This window comes from Callospermophilus lateralis, chromosome 7 (genome assembly GCF_048772815.1).
Source record: "Callospermophilus lateralis isolate mCalLat2 chromosome 7, mCalLat2.hap1, whole genome shotgun sequence".
In the NCBI taxonomy this organism is placed as follows: domain Eukaryota; kingdom Metazoa; phylum Chordata; class Mammalia; order Rodentia; family Sciuridae; genus Callospermophilus; species Callospermophilus lateralis.
In genome coordinates this window covers 28,582,727-28,597,530 of record NC_135311.1, presented here as the reverse complement: position 1 = coordinate 28,597,530, position 14,804 = coordinate 28,582,727, and the positions used below count along the sequence as shown (strand labels likewise).

The 14,804-nt window shown below is 43.6% G+C and overlaps 1 protein-coding gene across 2 annotated transcripts in view; it reads left to right on the top strand.

The window, feature by feature from the left end:
* Nucleotides 1-10,655, top strand: part of Elapor1 (endosome-lysosome associated apoptosis and autophagy regulator 1) — a 29,423-nt gene extending 18,768 nt beyond the window's left edge. For both annotated transcript variants that reach the window (XM_076863128.2, XM_076863129.1), the window contains 8 exons: nt 49-222; nt 3,171-3,351; nt 3,660-3,756; nt 4,244-4,345; nt 5,409-5,535; nt 5,620-5,798; nt 6,433-6,598; nt 7,863-10,655. In XM_076863128.2, the coding sequence (XP_076719243.2) occupies nt 49-222; nt 3,171-3,351; nt 3,660-3,756; nt 4,244-4,345; nt 5,409-5,535; nt 5,620-5,798; nt 6,433-6,598; nt 7,863-7,931 (1,095 nt within the window). In that variant the 3' untranslated portion in view covers nt 7,932-10,655. The remainder of the gene's footprint in view (nt 1-48; nt 223-3,170; nt 3,352-3,659; nt 3,757-4,243; nt 4,346-5,408; nt 5,536-5,619; nt 5,799-6,432; nt 6,599-7,862) is intronic.
* The last annotated feature ends 4,149 nt before the right edge of the window (nt 10,656-14,804 follow it).

Below are 14,804 nucleotides of genomic sequence, written 5' to 3'. Positions count from 1 at the left end.
GTGATACTGCAAGACCAACCAGCCTGACCCATTCCTTCTCCCCACCAGATCCATTCTCTCTGCTACAATGATTGCACCTTCTCACGCACCACTCCATCCAGGATTTTCAACTACAACTTCTCAGATTTGGCAAACACCCTCTCCCTGTCTGGAGGGCCAAGCTTCACTTCAAAGGGGTTGAAATATTTTCATCACTTTACCCTGAGTATCTGTGGAAACCAGGTATGGTATGCAAGTTGACAGTGTGAGAATTGAAAAAGGGAAACTAGTGATAGGAGACCAGAGACAGGACACAGGAGAAAAGCTAGAAAACCTTCAGGCAGCAAGAGATTGAGGAGGTAAAAAGGGTCTAAATAATTATAACTCTCCCTTTTCTCCCTGAAATTAAATCATCTGGATGATAAACATTTAGGAAAATAAAAAAAAAATGTTTTAAGTAAGGTGTTTATTGACTGACCTGATCTTGTTTTTCCCTCAGAGTGAGTACAAGTTGAGCATTCCTAAACATATTGAGAAAGTATTAAGATTCTGGAACATTTTAGATGCTGGATTTTCAGATTAGGGATGCTCAACTGATAAAGTCTTATGAAAATATTCTAAAATCTGGAAAACTCTAGAAGCAGAAACAGTTCTGGCCTCAAACCCAAGGTTGGCTGAGGTGGGAGGATCACTTGAGCCCAGGAGTTCAAGGTTAGACTGGGTAACAGCAAGACTGAAAGAGAGAGAGAGGGAGGGAGGGAGGGGGAGAGAGAGAGAGAGAGAGAGAGAAAGAGAGAGAGAGAGAGAGAAAGGAAGGAGAGAAAGGAAGGCAGGGAGGAGAGAAAGGAAGGGAAGGAGGAGAGAGAGGAAGGGAGGGAGAGAAGGAAAAGAAAGAAGGAAAAAAGAAAGAGAAAGGGGGCTGGGGATATGACTTAATGGTAGAGTGCATGCCAGCTTACTCAAAGCCCTGGATTCAATCCCCAGCATCACCAGGAAAAAAAAAAAAAAAAAACAGTCTTTGATCCCCAGCATCAAAAAGAAAAAGAAAAATCTTCATTAATTATTGCATTTGTCACTTGTTTTCTAGAGACTGGAAAATAAGCTGTCCCTAGTTCATCTACATATATCTTTGCTGACAGTACAAAAGAAAATAACATGAAAGCTTTTATAAATAAAGAATGGGACCTTCGGTCATTTCATGCTGCTGCAAATATTTTGGATCCAAAATCCAAAGTCAGAAAGAAATGTAAAGGGAGAGCCCACCACTCCTGCCCTTGACTAATTACATACAAGCCATGATTAGCAGTGGGAAGTTCAGAAAGCTCATTTCAATATCATAAAATAGAAAGCATCCAGGGCACTGAGGCTGCGACTGTGGTGGGGAGGCCTTTGCATCTCACAGCTGATACTCTTTCTGTGCACCATGCAGAAGAGCATGTGTGTGTCTGCAAAGGGCATGTCAAAATAAAGGAATCTATGAAAGATTAGAGATGGGTATCTGTCCCGGTTTTAGAAATCTTTGAAGAGTTAAAGTGAAGCCTCAGAAATAACAGGTAGTAGAAACTCAGCAAATGAGACTGATGAAAGCAAACGCCATGTAGCAAAAGTTTCAGTCCACAGTGTGGGGGAATGAGGAATTTGAAGAAGTGTGTCTTTTTTTCTTCCTTGACTCCTTTGTTCTTTTCAAAAATGTCAGATTAGAGTGACACTACAGATCTTCACTTCAAGGAAAAAGTAACTCTGTTTTATTATAATGTAAAGGTTGCTTTCTTTTTAAAACCTTCATCTATTTCTTATAATCTAGAAAACAAAAGATGCCAGATTTAGCTCTATTTGTAATAAAACTTACAACATGGAAAATGTTATGTTCTAAATATTTAGTCCACTTAATTTAAAACACTGAGTAAATGATTTCACATTAGCAAATAGGTTATCTGTTGATATTCCATAAACTTAATATCCTCAGAAGAATATTTCAGTATTTCCTCTAAAATCCCAATAACAGAATTTCAATTCCTATCCTCTTTCAGATTTCTACAGAGGGAGGTGTTTTTTGTTTTAGTCACCGATGGACCTTTTATTTTTATTTATTTATATGTGGTGCTAAGAATTGAACCTAGTACCTTGTACATGCTAGACAAGTGCTCTTCCACTGAGCTACAACTCCAGCCCCAGAGTGAGGTTCTTAAAGACTGAAAGTGAAGCAAACTTCCTTCTCTTGGGACATGTTTTCTTGGAAAAATGGAAGGGGTTCTGCCTAGCAGGGTGTCAGGCACAGTGGCACACACCTGTAATCTCAGGGAATTGGGTGGCAGAGGCAGAAGGATTACAAGTTTGAGACCAACCTGGGCAACTTAGTGAGACCCTGTTGATAAATCAATAAATAGGACTGGGGATGTAGCTCAGTTGTAGAGAGCCCATGGGTTCAATTCCCAGTACCAGGGCAGAAGGGAGAGGCAAAGGAAGGGATAACTAACTGTCCTCAGATACCCTGCCTCAAGGTAGGAAGGGAGCTGGTTGTAGAGTCTGATTTAATACTTGGGAGACTCTGGAAAGTGCTTCTGAGACAAACATGAGACAAACCACAGCAGCATAGGAGAGCTAGAAGGAATGTGAACCAGAAAAAACAGTCAAATAAATTTCTCTGGCTTTCAGGACCAGTTACATATTTCAGTTTCTGTCTAGAAAATGGAAAAGGAAGACCGACCCTTCATTAATGGGCTGGTAGGTTAGAATTCCAAATCATCCTGTCTTGCTCATGTAGTTCCTCCCTATAGTGACTCCAAGGAAATAAAAAGCTGGGGACCCCCTAAGCCAGAGTTCAAAAAATGGGACACAAAGGCCCTATTTTTAGCTTTTTTTTTTTTTTTCTTTCTTCTTGGTCTATCTTGTTATTAGACCTGGGATAATCATCCACTGCAACGTACCACTGGAAGCCTGAACTTTTAGATGTCAAAAACTGTTCCCTGGGGCTGGGGATGTGGCTCAAGCGGTAGCACGCTCACCTGGCATGCGTGCGGCCCGGGTTCGATCCTCAGCACCACATACAAATAAAAGATTGCATTTGACATTTTAAAAAAACAAACAAACAAATAAACAACAAAAAAAAAAACTGTTCCCTGTTCTTTTTTGGGAATTTCTCTGTGACCATTAGCTTTTTCCCATCTTACTCCCTGTATCCCACACACCAGGGTAAGAAAATGTCTGTGTGCACTGACAATGTCACTGACCTCCGAATTCCTGAGGGCGAGTCAGGTTTCTCCAAATCCATCACAGCCTATGTCTGCCAAGCAGTCATCATTCCTCCAGAGGTGACAGGTTATAAGGCCGGGGTGTCCTCACAGCCTGTCAGTCTTGCTGATCGACTTGTTGGTGAGTAATTCAGCTGCTCCAGGCTTGCTTGAGTGTGTATGTGTGCACCCGCAATTGCATGCATGTTTGAAGTTGCCAAGCTAGAAGATAAATGTCCCCATGTGAAGAGCCCAACTTCCTGACCTCTCTATTCCATCCTGTGTGCCAAGTGCCACTGGGAACTCTGATAAACCTCTAGGTCACTTTTTCATGAGCCACTTGGGGATGCTATGAGATGGAGTAAATTTGGATGTTGACAGGTATTGAAAGTGAAATGTTTGCTAGCTAATGCTACTAGTGAGAACTAATTAGGAACTCTAATCTGGCAGGAGTGTCAACAGATATGACAATGGATGGAATCACCTCCCCAGCTGAACTTTTCCACCCGGAAACTTCAGGAATACCGGATGTGATCTTCTTTTTTAGGTGAAGATGAAAGACCAGGCTAATACAAGTGAACCTAGGAGTTGTCCACAATTCCTGTTGTATCCCTCTAGCTACCTCCTACTTATCAAACCAGAACTTGTCTGAGATCTAGCAGATCTGCATAGTCATGGAATAAAGGCTGGTTGTTCTCTGGTCCCAGCTTCTTGGGTTATTATTAGGGGATCTGCCCTAGAGGCAGGGAAAAATACTGGAAGATTCACAGCAAACTTCTCTTCTAGCCTAAGGAGGCCCCAGTGACTGCTAGCCTTCCCTCTCTTAGCTGGTGCATTTCCACATAGATTAGATCCTCCTGGTTCCCCTTTTCACCATATATAGCCCAATGCCTATGAACTCCCTTTGTGTTAGGCCTGAGCCCAAGTCATGACTTGCCCAGCCAGGGACTCATTCCCTGTTGATTTCACTTAATGGCTCTCTAATAACACAGTGGAGTGACTCTTTCCCCTATGGGGGCTGGCTTTCTCTGCAGGTCCAATGATGTCACCCAGTCTTGCAGTTCTGGAAGATCAACCACTATCCGCATCAGATGCAATCCATCGAAACCTTCCTCTGGAAGCCTGTTACTGCCAAGGTAATCCCGACAAAGGGATGTAGGAATCTCTCTCAACCAAAAGACACAGTTCTGAGTTTAATAACTGAATACACTGGTTGATGAATTTCCAAACTAATATGACCACAGGATACCACTCCCTCCTTTTATTCCCCTACATATTGCCAACTAATGTCTTGGTGGGTATTGGTGTCTTGAGGAGCACAGTGGGGAAATGTTGCTCCAAAATCACTGATCACGTAGCTGAAGAGCAAAGCAGGACAGCTTGATCCACCAATGGTGTTATGAAATCACTGTTCTTGCCATTGTAGACATCATTGTAAAGTACAAAGCAGATATCCATTCCCAAACTCCACCCCAACTCTGACCCCCAGCCCCCAGGAAGCTGCATCAAAGTGGCTATTGCAAAATTTCACCTGTTCATAGGGAAGACAGGAGCCATGGAGAAATTGATGGGGCAACCATGCTAGAGCTCAGACAAGTTAAATTATATCTGATGTCAGCAGAAACATGAATGGGCAGAGAATGGGGAGCCCAGTGGAGGTCTGGGAGGCCTCTTATTATCAGGGAAATTGAAGATCAAAACCTTAGTTAAGGTTGGGTGTGGTGGTGCATGCCTGTAATCCCAAGGACTCTGGAGGCTGAGGCAGGAAGATCACAAGTTTGATCCTTAGCAACTTAGTGAGGTCCTCAGTAACTTAATGAGACCCTGTCTCAAAATAAAAATTAAAAAGGGGTGGGGATGTAGCTCAGTGGTAAAGCACCCCTGGGTTCAATCTCTGTAACATACAAACAAACAAAAAGTCTGAGTTAAGAACCAGTGGGGAGGGGGCTGGGGTTGTGGCTCAGTAGAGGGCACTTGCCTCACATGTATGATCCTCAGCACCATATAAAAATAAACAAACAAAATAAAGATAGTGTGTCCAACTATAACAAAAAACCAAAACAACAACAACAACAACAAAAAACAGTGGGGAGAATTCTGGAGGCAGTCTGTGCAGAGAGAGGATAAGAATTGGGCAAACGACAGAACAAGCCACCAGAGCAGCAAGCAAGAGCTCAGGTCTCCTTTCTGCTTTGCTAGCATGTGCTCTGATGGGACCTGTGATGGCTGTAACTTCCACTTCCTGTGGGAGAGTGTGGCTGCTTGTCCACTATGCTCGGCTGCCGACTACCACACTTTCGTCAGCAGCTGTGTCGCTGGGATCCAGGTAGGTTGCCCTCTGACTGGGAATTTCCCAGGAGTGAAAGGAATGTGGGATCTGAGAGCCTTGCCTTGCTTTTCTCCCCAACAGAAGACTACTTACATGTGGCGAGAACCAAAGTTATGCTTCCGTGGCATCTCCCTGCCTGAGCAGAGAGTCACCATCTGCAAAACAATAGATTTCTGGCTGAAAGTGGGCATCTCTGCAGGCACTTGTACTGCCATCCTACTGACTGTCTTAACTTGCTACTTTTGGAAAAAGAATCAAAAGTAAGTGATGGGGTATTGGAGCTTGAGACTGGGCAGGGTCGGATCACTGAGCAGAGCATAAGTTAATTGGGGATTTCTTTGAAGTTGGCCATAGACCCTGTGACTCTATCCAGAGACGATCAATACACTCTATCCAGTGTATTCCTTGCTTATCTTCACTTCTAAATAGGGACAGTACCATCTGGCAGTCTATAAATGACTGCAGGATTCTCAAAAAAAAAAAAAGCAAAGAGTGTCCCTTGGGCTGGGGGTGTTAGCTCAATGGTAGAGCAGTTGCCGAACCTGCAAGAGAACCTGGGTTTGATCCCCAGCACCAGAGAGAGAGAGAGAGAGAGAGAGAGAGAGAGAGAGAGAGAGAGTCTTAAATTTGTTTTTATTAAAAATAATACACATAATGACTTCATGGCTTCAATATACCCATTAAGCTTTGAGATCCAAAGAGTAGCCACCCTAAAGAAAAAAGGTCACTGAACTAATGAGCCAAGACTCCTTCCGTACACCCAGCCCTGACACTATTTTGCCATGTTTCCATCTACATGTCATGGGGAGTAACTGTTTACAGCCAAGCCTCTCTCCTTTCTTCCCCCTTATTCACACATTCTGGTATCTTGCCTCCCCCACCCCCGTTTCATAGGCTAGAATACAAGTACTCCAAACTGGTGATGAACACTACCCTCAAGGACTGTGACCTGCCAGCAGCTGACAGCTGTGCCATCATGGAAGGCGAGGATGTAGAAGATGACCTTATTTTTACCAGCAAGAAATCACTCTTTGGGAAGATCAAATCGTTTACCTCCAAGGTAGGGGACCAGTGCACTAAGGCCAGCCTGAAGGGCTGGAGAAGACGCCACTCTTATTGACCCTGCAGGGACCACTACTCTGCTCCCAGCTCCCTCTACCATTCTATTCTCCACTCAAAAACCCTGCCTTCTGCCTCCTGTGTTTGATACCAGTACTCTTTTCCCTGGTGCCCAAGTCTACTGTTGACCAGGCTCCTTCTCCCACAACATGTACTCCAGTTGGTGAACTGTTTGGGCCTTTTAACTTCCAGAAGGAGTACTAACCATCCATATTTTAAGAATCATCCCCCAACCATTTTTTTTGGAGGGGAGAAGAGTCCATCTCTAGAACTAGCTTCAGACAGAAGTGAGGCTCTCCTCTAACCAGTGGAGGGTGCTGTCCCCCAGGTGTCTGGGCCCAGTCCTGTAGGGACTGAGTCATACCTAAGTCTAAGCTGTTCACCACCCAGCAGTTCTGAGCTGGGAGGGTTGACACTGTGTGGGCGGGTGAGTGTGGAGCTCATAAATGCAATACAGACACCACTGTCGCTGGGCGTAGGGCCAGCAGAAAGCATCCAAGCAACTCCTCCAGGGAGTGCTACTGCAGCCTCACTCTGCGAGAAAGTACACCTGAACACTGCCCAGAACCAGTTCATCCAAACATGTGTGGGCGGGGAGAGTGGTAAGGGGGAGGAGAGGACAGGCAGGATGGTGAAGAAAGATGGCAAGTGTTTAGATTGCTGAATCCTGATCCCATTGTGCTGACCTGCCATAGTAACGCCCTTGGTCTCCTTAGACCTTGATTTTTTTTTTTTTTTAAACCAATGGGAGAACAGTTCCACCAAGATTCCTTGAGTCAATTTGAGACTACTAGAATTCAGCAAAGATGTAAAGTGGGGAGCCATGTAATTCCAGCAAGGTGGGAAGCAGAGGCAAGAGGATCACAAGTTCAAGGCCAGCCCAGGCAACTTAGCAAGACCCTGTCTCAAAAATAAAAAATGGAAAGGGCTGGGGATATAGTCAGTGGTAGAGCCCCACTGGGTTCAATCCCCAATATAGGGCTGAGTGGGTAGTGCGAAGCAGGGGATTTTAAAGGTTTTTCTTATTCGCTAAGCCTGATTAGAGCAAAAACGGGGTATCTCATCTCTATATTTCCACAAAATCACTGAAAACAGGAGTTCCATAAGGGTTCCTTCTGTCACCTATTTTCCATTTCTCTTCTTTGTCCTCTAAACTTGCCTCCAACCTATGCAGCAGCCAGCTCCTGTCACCATCTCTCTTTCAGAGGACTCCTGACGGATTTGACTCAGTGCCATTGAAGACATCCTCAGGAGGCCCAGACATGGACCTGTGAGGGGTGTCACCCTGCCTCACCTGCCTCCTCACTTTGGCACATCACCTAGCAAGCCTGAGGCAATTTGGGTGCCAGCATCCTGCAATATCCACTGCTGGAAATCTCTTCATTGTGGCCTTATCAGAAGAAGTTTGAATTTCAGATCTTTGGTTTTTTTTTTTTTTTTTTAAATAGAGTACCCAAACCTTCCTTTCTGCTTGCCTCAAACCTGCCAAATATACCCACACTTTGTTTGTATATTATTCCCTTGCTTGCATCTTGTTTCCTAAACCGGCACAGCCAAGGAAGCTGTCATAGCCTCATCTGCCCATCATTCTTGTAACTCTAGAGTGAAAAGTTTCTCCTCTTCTTAAGTATAAGAATGACTCCAGTCTCTTAAGGGCAGAAACAGCTGGGAGTCTTCCTGATCATATGCCCTCAGCTCATGATCTCTTTAGGGGAGAGGCTGAGTAGGGGGGGTGTCTAGGTTCTCTGGTGGATGATCTTCATGGTAGCCTGAATCCATTTTTTCTTGAATAAACAGCTCAGGATGAGGGTAATGGATAGTCCTAGGCCAAGGTGAGTAAGGCCTGTATAAGAAGAGGCTTGAGAAGCACAAAGAGAGGCAGTAAGGAAGGGTTTTATTTTGTTTTGTTTTATAACCAGGTACCTCATTTTCTTTAGTAATAAATATTCTCACAGAAGCCAAAGGAAAAAAGTTTATCAAGTAAATACCCAGAGCCCTCGTGGATCTATTCTATGCCCTCCCTCCTTTTTTTCTTTATACACACACACACACACACACACACACACACATACACACACACACACATCCCACCATCTTCTTATGACACTAAAGAGAACCAGGTAAGCCCCAAACCCCTATGTCTAGCCTTATCCTCTATTGGCTTTTATCGACATAGCAAACTCTTGCCAGTGAGGACAGTTTCCATCCTTGGGCACCCTATCCTTGGGGCCATATTCCAGGACAGGTAAAAGAACATAGGAGGCCAAGGTGTTAATGTGGCATCCCGGGGATTACATCCCACAATGGCATGGACGTGAGGTGGCCATAATGTGTGCTTCTGACTTATCTGCTCAGCCACAAAATCCAGTAACTCCTAGGCTAGCCAGAAAGGGAATCAGAACCCCCACAATAGAACCAGACTGGTCTTCAAAGAGGGAAGACTAGGGGAGTCTAAAAAAAGATGTGCACCAAACTGGGATGCTTCTCATTTCTTTTACGCGATAAAAAGCTAAAAGGACTTTGGCAACACACCCTTTGAACAGTTAATAGAGTGGATGAACTCTGTCCAGTTCCCACTTTTACACAACTATAATCAATGAACTTGAATGGTAAAACCAGAGCAAAACTTTCAATTATCTTTTTCTTTCTATAACTTTCCTTCTGGCAATTCTCCCTCCCTTACAATCAGGCCTGCACAACCATCCCAAGCTCCAGTTGCCCATGATTTGTACCTGTGCCCTTTCTGCAGTGGTCATATGGTGAACAGATAGTATTAGAATGGAGTGGTTTGTGTGCTACTAAGTGGTTTGCTCATTTTATTAGCCACAGCCTCCCTGACAATAGTCTAATGAGAGTCTGTGAGAAGTGGAGCTAGGCCGTTGATAGCATCTGTGGTGGCAGGGAGTCCCTTTGACTCAATATATCTAGCTTTTCTTGGGCAGAGCCACAGTCTCCCTCCTGTTGTGGGAGTCAGGCTTTCAGAACCTGAAGCCATACTAGAAGTCCCCCATGGATGCACATAGACTCTAGTCTTTTGCAGCCTCAGCAGCAGCAACTGGGCATCTCTGCTCCCCACTGAATAACTGCCTCTTGTAACAGGGGCCACAGTTGGTCCTCCAGCTGTTCTGTAAGGACTGCAAAAAAGTACACCCCTTTGACTTCTTTATTGTGGCCTACTGACACCGGATGCCCTCAGAGTAACCTCAAACTCCACTCATTTAGTTATAGCACTTTAAGGATCTCCTTTTTACTTCCCATTACTGGGCTGATTTCCACTGGAAGGGGTCACCTTTTGCTTCCCTGGCAACATAGATACTCCAGATATTTTAAATACAAATTTATTGAGATTTAATCTACATATCATATAATTTGCCCATTTAAAATATACAATTCTGTGGCTTTTTGTATATTCATAGAGTTGCATGTATTTTTTTTTTCCTGCAGTGCTGGGGATCGAACCCAGGGCCTCTCACATGTGGGGCAAGTGAGTTACACCCCAGCCCTGTACATTCATTTCAGAACAGACACATAGTAGATCTGTTATGGGGGGAAAGGCTTTAGTCCTTGACCCAGAGTGGTTTTCACAAGCTATTGGAAGAGAGTGTGTGGCTCAGGAGATAAAATATTTAGATCCTGTTTGGTCACCTAGAGTCCTGGCACCCATAACTAACTTTCATCCTGTAGCTATCACCTGTATTTATTTAGCTGGGAATACCAATGAAGATTGTGGTATATTCAAGGACCAGGGGATTTCTTATGCCAACAAAAGAAAAATTTTTTTTTTAGTCTGACTCTACATTAAAGATAAGACTGACTATATTTATACGGCAGAGACTTTGTAACAGATTTTTCAGCTTTGTGAAATCAAATTTTTGTCTCATCAGGAATGGTTGGATTTCCTTTTTATTCTGTATTCTAAGCATTTATAGTTTGTTAGGGGATGGGTAATGCATGTCACATTTTTTTTTTCTTTTGTTAAATAAAAACATGCCTTTTGAGTTGTTTTTCTAGAACATAGATGGGGTGGTTGGATGGTTGAAGGGGAAGTGGTAAGTGTCCTTGAAGTCTAAAACAGAAGAGGAGAAGGGGACAGAAATGAGCACAGACTTCAGAGCACCACAGACCCAATTTAGAAGTCTCTTAGTACCTGTTTAGGAATCAGTCAATACTCAAGGCCTCAGTTTCCACAATAATAAAATGTATCTAAATACTAAGAATGGATGAGGGGCAAAATGGATAACAGGTAAAACACTCAGCATGTGAGTTTCCTGCCAGCCCAGTTCAGATTCCCTCAGGTGGCACAAAGCCAACCACATAATAACATATCTACAAAGATGAAATTAGCTTTTGGGGTAGGAAATGGATTATTATAGACTAAATGAGAAGAAAATCCTAGAGGATATCAAGGACCTACCATTTCTAAGAGTAGCTGGATTGTCCTGCTGCTACCTTCCTTCATTCTAATTGAGGGCACTTGACTCCCCAAAAGTATCCTCCTGGCTAAATGAGTTTGGGACTTCACAGACTTTTAAGTCTGAATGGCACCAAACACCTGGTGATCTAAATCAGACTCCTTAGGTTAGCCTCCACACAAGCCTCTCCTCCTCCAGTCCCCACTCTCTTCTCTGAGGCCAGAGTCTTTAACACATATCTGATGGCAAAGTGCAAGAATCTTTGGTGGTTCCTCATCGCTATCAGGCAGGACTTATCCTTAGTAGGTGTCCTTCTGTATTCCAAGTTTATGGTTTATGACCCACATCTATTTTCACCAGTAGCACCTGGGTTGCACGACTGGTTAAATGTTTTGAATATCACCCCTGCTTATAGGATAAAGTCCAGACTCTAAGAATGAAAGTAGAAAAGGAAGTGCATTAATTTGGCATCTGCATGTGTCAAGTCTGGATGGAATGCTTTCAAGGCATCACCTCACTCAGTTCTCTGTACATTCCAGAGGCGGGTACCATTTCTCTTACAAGAGAGGAAGAAATTCTGGTATGTGCCCTACAGAGTCCCTATAGCCCACCCTGCCCCTTGCCTTGTTGTTTATACACCAACCACACTCCCCACATGGGCACAAGCTATGCGCCTCTGTGCCTCCCTTCCCTTTCACTTGACACATCTCACCCAGCCTTTGAGGTCTCCTTACTGTGAGACTTTCCCTGGCTCACCCATTGGGTATACTACAGCGAAAAAACAATCAAGTGAGAGTCCTGCTGTTAATTTTCATAAATTCAACAATATATTGTACAGCATCCCAGTGTAACAATCAAGCCACAGACATAATTGAGCCTAAAATGAGGGTGTATGTGCAAATATTTTGAAGATCTCCCAATCATTGCTGAAGTATCCAGGCAAGAAGACACAACTTGGTCTAAACCTTAAAGTGTTTAATAAATTGGGAACCACAGAGGAACAATGTCTATTGAGCAGATGGAGAAACTGATATATGGTGACAATACAAAACTTTATGGATAATTTAATAACTATTAAAGAAGATTTTAGAACACAAACTAATTTCTTCTTATTTTCCAAAGCCAATAATTCCACATAAAATGCAAATGCCTATAGGAAACAGTGTGGTAGGAAAGGAGAGACACCTCACCCCAATCCCATCTGAGGGAAAGGTTGGATCAAGACTCCCCTCTACCCCAGGTCTGGCAGCTTTCAATCACCCATGCTATTATCTTCAAATTCCTTCTGAGTTGCTCAAGGACAGCAGCATGGTGTCACTCAGAAAGGAGTGGGCAACCCAGGGCTGGAGTTCCTCCAGAAACAGCATAATAAAAACTAGTGTACTATGGGAAACCAGACAGTGCCTAACCCTTCTGGGGGTGGGGGGAAGAGGGTGTCGGAGTAAGTCCAGGAGGAAGGAGGAATTAGCCAGTTAGGAGGAACAGAGGAAGGAAAGGGAGTTCAGGTAGAAGATTGTTCAAAGAAAGGCCCCAGGGCAAGGAAAGGGAGTCACAGGTAGTTTGGCTTGGAAAGAGCACTTGTCCTGAGTTAAAGAAAGAACTTGTAGTAGAAGCTGGTAGGGGCAGGTCATGAAGGGCTTTGGGAGCCTGTTTGGACATTCATGGTGAGGGCAACCGGTTGCCGCCCAAGACTTATAGCAGGGGAACGACAGGATTGGACTTGCTTGTCAAACACTGAGAAATCTTACTTCAAGACAGTGAAAGGAACACAAAGAGAAGCTGAAGCGAGGCCTCAGAGAACCCTCCCACATTAGCCAGTTCTGAATTGGTAAAAACCGAGGGAAGCAGTTTTGATTGGCTGCCCTCTCTGACTTTTCTTGCTTCCTCCCTGAAGGTGTTCATTCCCCTGGGCTGTCTGTCCCCAGACTGCCCAGGATGCTTTAAGGCACTACCTAATCCAGGATTCTGCTCCTGGAACCTGCTATTAGCTTCTATCCTGTCAGCCTCCTCTCTGCAACTCCTTCACCTGGTGAGCAAGCACCTAATGTGTAAGGCATTGTGCTAGGTTCTGCAAGGATGAAAATGCAAATACCCAAGAGCCCCTGCCCTATAAGAAAAGGCCACACATTCCAGGAGAAAAGAAACGGGGAGGGAAGCAAGTCCACACTTAACCTGTGTACTTGTTTTGTCTACCCCTCAATTTTCCCAGACCTCAGTTTTCTTATATAGAAAATAAAGGAGTTGACCTACCTCACTGTTGAGGGTCCTTGAATTCCTGAGTCTTTCCAGGCAGCACCCAAGAGCTATTCTTGGTATAAAGTTCTAACAGAAATGATACATCCAAAAGTGGTATGGCCTCAAACCATCACTACACAAAGCCATAGCTTTATGCCGATTTGTTCCTGTGTTAGCTTCTGGCAGAAATGACTTAGTGTAGTGACATTGGTTATTTTTTTACTGATCAGAATTTCTAGTTAGCAGTCATATTTGATTAATTACATAAAGAAAATGAATTACTATTATTTTTGAAATCACATTAGCCTAGTGCAGTAGCACACCACTGTTATCCCAGCGGCTCAGGAAGCAGAGGCCAGAGTATCCCTTGAGTACAGGAGTTCAAAGCCAACTGGGCAACTTAGGAAGACTTGTCTCAAAAAGAATTTTAAAAAATTATGTTCATTGGACACAAAGTGTTCAAAACATAGGGGAAATGTGACAAAAAGATAGGGGATTATTAAGCTAACAAAGAGCTAAATTTCTTCTTCAGCTCTAAAAGTCCTTATTCAACAATGATAAATGAAGTATGATATTATATTACTGTGTTATATTATCAAATAACATGAGGATATTATAAGGGGATGTCTGTAATTTAATAAGACAAATGGTGAAAATGCCCAAGCAAAATTGGAAAGCCAGATTATTATTGTTATTATTTTTTTGGTACCAGGGATTGAACCCAGGGGTGCTTATCCACTGAGCAACAGACCTTTTTATTTTTTTGGAGGGGTATTGGGGATTGAACGCAGGGGTGCTGATCCATGGAGCCACATCTCCAGTTCTATTTTGTATTTTATTTAGAAACAAGTTCTCACTGAGTTGCTTAGTGCCTCGCTTTTGCTGAGGCTGGCTTTAAATTCTCGATCTTCCTGTCTCAGCCTCCTGAGCCGCTGGGATTACAGGTGTGCTTGCTAAGTAGTTTAGGGCCTCAATAAATTGCTAAGGCTGGCCTTGAATTTGAGATCCTCCTGCCTCAGCTCCTGAGCCTCTGCAATTATAGGCATGTGCCAACATACCCAGCTCTTTTGCTGTTGTTGTTGAGAGAGACCCATAGAAAAGTTTGGCCCTGTGGCCCTCCTCCCCCAGGCCAGAGCCCAGTGCAGCCTTGGGAACATCCACCACTATTTTCAAACCATAGTAGGCAGTACACTTTGATAGTTAATGCCTTTGCTAACCTGAGAGCAGGCAGCACCCCATCCCAGAACTTGCCCTCAGAGGGTTTCAGAGATCTCATGTTTTGAAGAGAGTCTTCTTACATTTTTTCCTCGGAGACTGCAACTTGTCACCCTTACCTTCTACTAGTTTTATTTAATTTTTAAATATTTATTATTTAAATTTTTCTGGCTATCTTTAATTTCCATTTATAAATCTCATGTAGTTACCTCCAACTGAAACTAAATCACATCCAGGACTCTGTCTGCAAGGTATACTAGAAAATGCAGTTTTTAGCCTTCCAAA